The sequence below is a fragment of the Trachymyrmex septentrionalis genome, unplaced genomic scaffold (assembly GCF_001594115.1).
Source record: "Trachymyrmex septentrionalis isolate Tsep2-gDNA-1 unplaced genomic scaffold, Tsep1.0 scaffold241, whole genome shotgun sequence".
Taxonomy (NCBI): domain Eukaryota; kingdom Metazoa; phylum Arthropoda; class Insecta; order Hymenoptera; family Formicidae; genus Trachymyrmex; species Trachymyrmex septentrionalis.
The window spans coordinates 184,774-186,483 of NW_017305399.1; the positions used below are offsets into that span (position 1 = coordinate 184,774).

The 1,710-nt window shown below is 27.6% G+C and overlaps 1 protein-coding gene across 1 annotated transcript in view; it reads right to left on the bottom strand.

Moving 5' to 3' along the window:
* The window catches only part of LOC108748793 (DENN domain-containing protein 1A), an 80,380-nt gene that overhangs the window by 46,510 nt on the left and 32,160 nt on the right, over positions 1-1,710 (bottom strand). Inside the window, 2 exon segments of the mRNA XM_018487153.1 lie at positions 97-187; positions 310-486. Of these exon segments, the coding sequence (XP_018342655.1) occupies positions 97-187; positions 310-486 (268 nt within the window).

The following is a 1,710-nucleotide window of genomic DNA, read 5'->3' on the forward strand; positions in this document are numbered from 1 at the left end:
ACCTTTATAGCATATTTCTTCCATTAATTCTTATTATATTCTAATAGATATCAAATAATATAGAAAGTTATAAATATAATGTTCAAAAATGTTAACTGATAAATCATACGTGATTATATACAAACAATGTTTGTAATAAATTATATTTACTTACTGATCTAACAGCATATTTTACTGCTGGATTGGCCTGCAATTGAAGCAGAATAAAATATTACTTTATTTTTTTTTACAATAAAGGCAGATAGCAGATATTTTGAAGATAAACTCTATAATACTGTCAAATTTAATTGAAATGTTAATGTAACATGCCTTATCTTTTACACTACGGAAAAATGCGGAGCTCTCTTTTCGCATAGTGTAAGTCCATTCCCTATATTGCTGCATAAATTTACTACTTGATTTGGCCGAATAACTGCAGGCTTCCATTTCGAATTCATCTGAGAAGCCTAGTCCTGAATTAAGCATATTTAATCTTTCTTCTATAAACTGAAAATATCCAAAATGTTTTTTCTTTAGATTATATCAAGCAGTTGTAATTATATTATAATATAGAATAATTAGAACAGTGCTTGGAGTAATGTAGTCGTACATTTCAGCCAATTCCTGAAGTGCTGTCTGATGTTCCCCTATTACTGCTTAAAGCTCAAACTGCTGACACTGACGAGATTTATTAAGCCCATGATATAAAGACAAGGGTATACCTATGCGCAGAATATAATCACGTAACAATCGAACGACCAATCAGAATTGTTGACAAGTTACGTCATCGTTTCGTGGTAAATTCGAATGTATTATTTATCAGTATACTTACAGCGCTCCTTACAATACATTAATAAATATTGTACAAAAGATATTAAACACAAAATAAATATTAAAAAACAAGATTATAAATACAAAAATATTATAATATAAAAATAAAAATATATTTCAGAAATTTATTTAACCCTCAAGTACTAAGGTTGGTCCGTGAGACCACGCGAAAGAAAAAACGCTATATTTATATCTGTATGCTTTATGCTATAACGGTTTGATTAATAAAACATAGATTTCTAAAATTGCTGTTTTTATTCTTCAAAATCAATCTCAGGGAACAGTGTCATTATTTTCCTTAATATTTAAAGAGATACTGAAGTGATTAAATTGTCGGTATTTCATAGATCAATATAAATTTCCGAATTTACTGAACGAAATCAAAAATTCTTTTATAGGTTTAAAATAGACGCAAAATTTGGGAGTGCTGTAATAGATTTTATACTAAAATTGGAAAAAAAGTTTAAAACTTATATTTTTTCAACTCGTAAAGCTGTCACCTGACATAGATGTTTCCTTAATATAAAAGTTTTATAGCTCGTATGGACCATACGATAGTACACCACTCAGCGCATGATGTGCACGAACAATACTGAGTTTATGAAACTAAGATTAAAAGTTTCAAAAGAAAGATTTATATCAATCTGCAAATGACGTATATACGAACGCTGAGCAAAGACTCGGAATAAATAAATAAAGCAATAATTGTGTCTAGCTAGGTGTTCAATTTCTTCTAAAAGATAACATCTGGCTCTCTAGGTTGTAAAAAGTGTATCATTTTTTCAAAAATATTTTCCCCATAATTTATTTCAAACCAAGAATCAAAAACTTTTATGCATTTTATAATTTAATTAATTATTATTTTATTATATATACTAATATTATTAATTAATATTATTA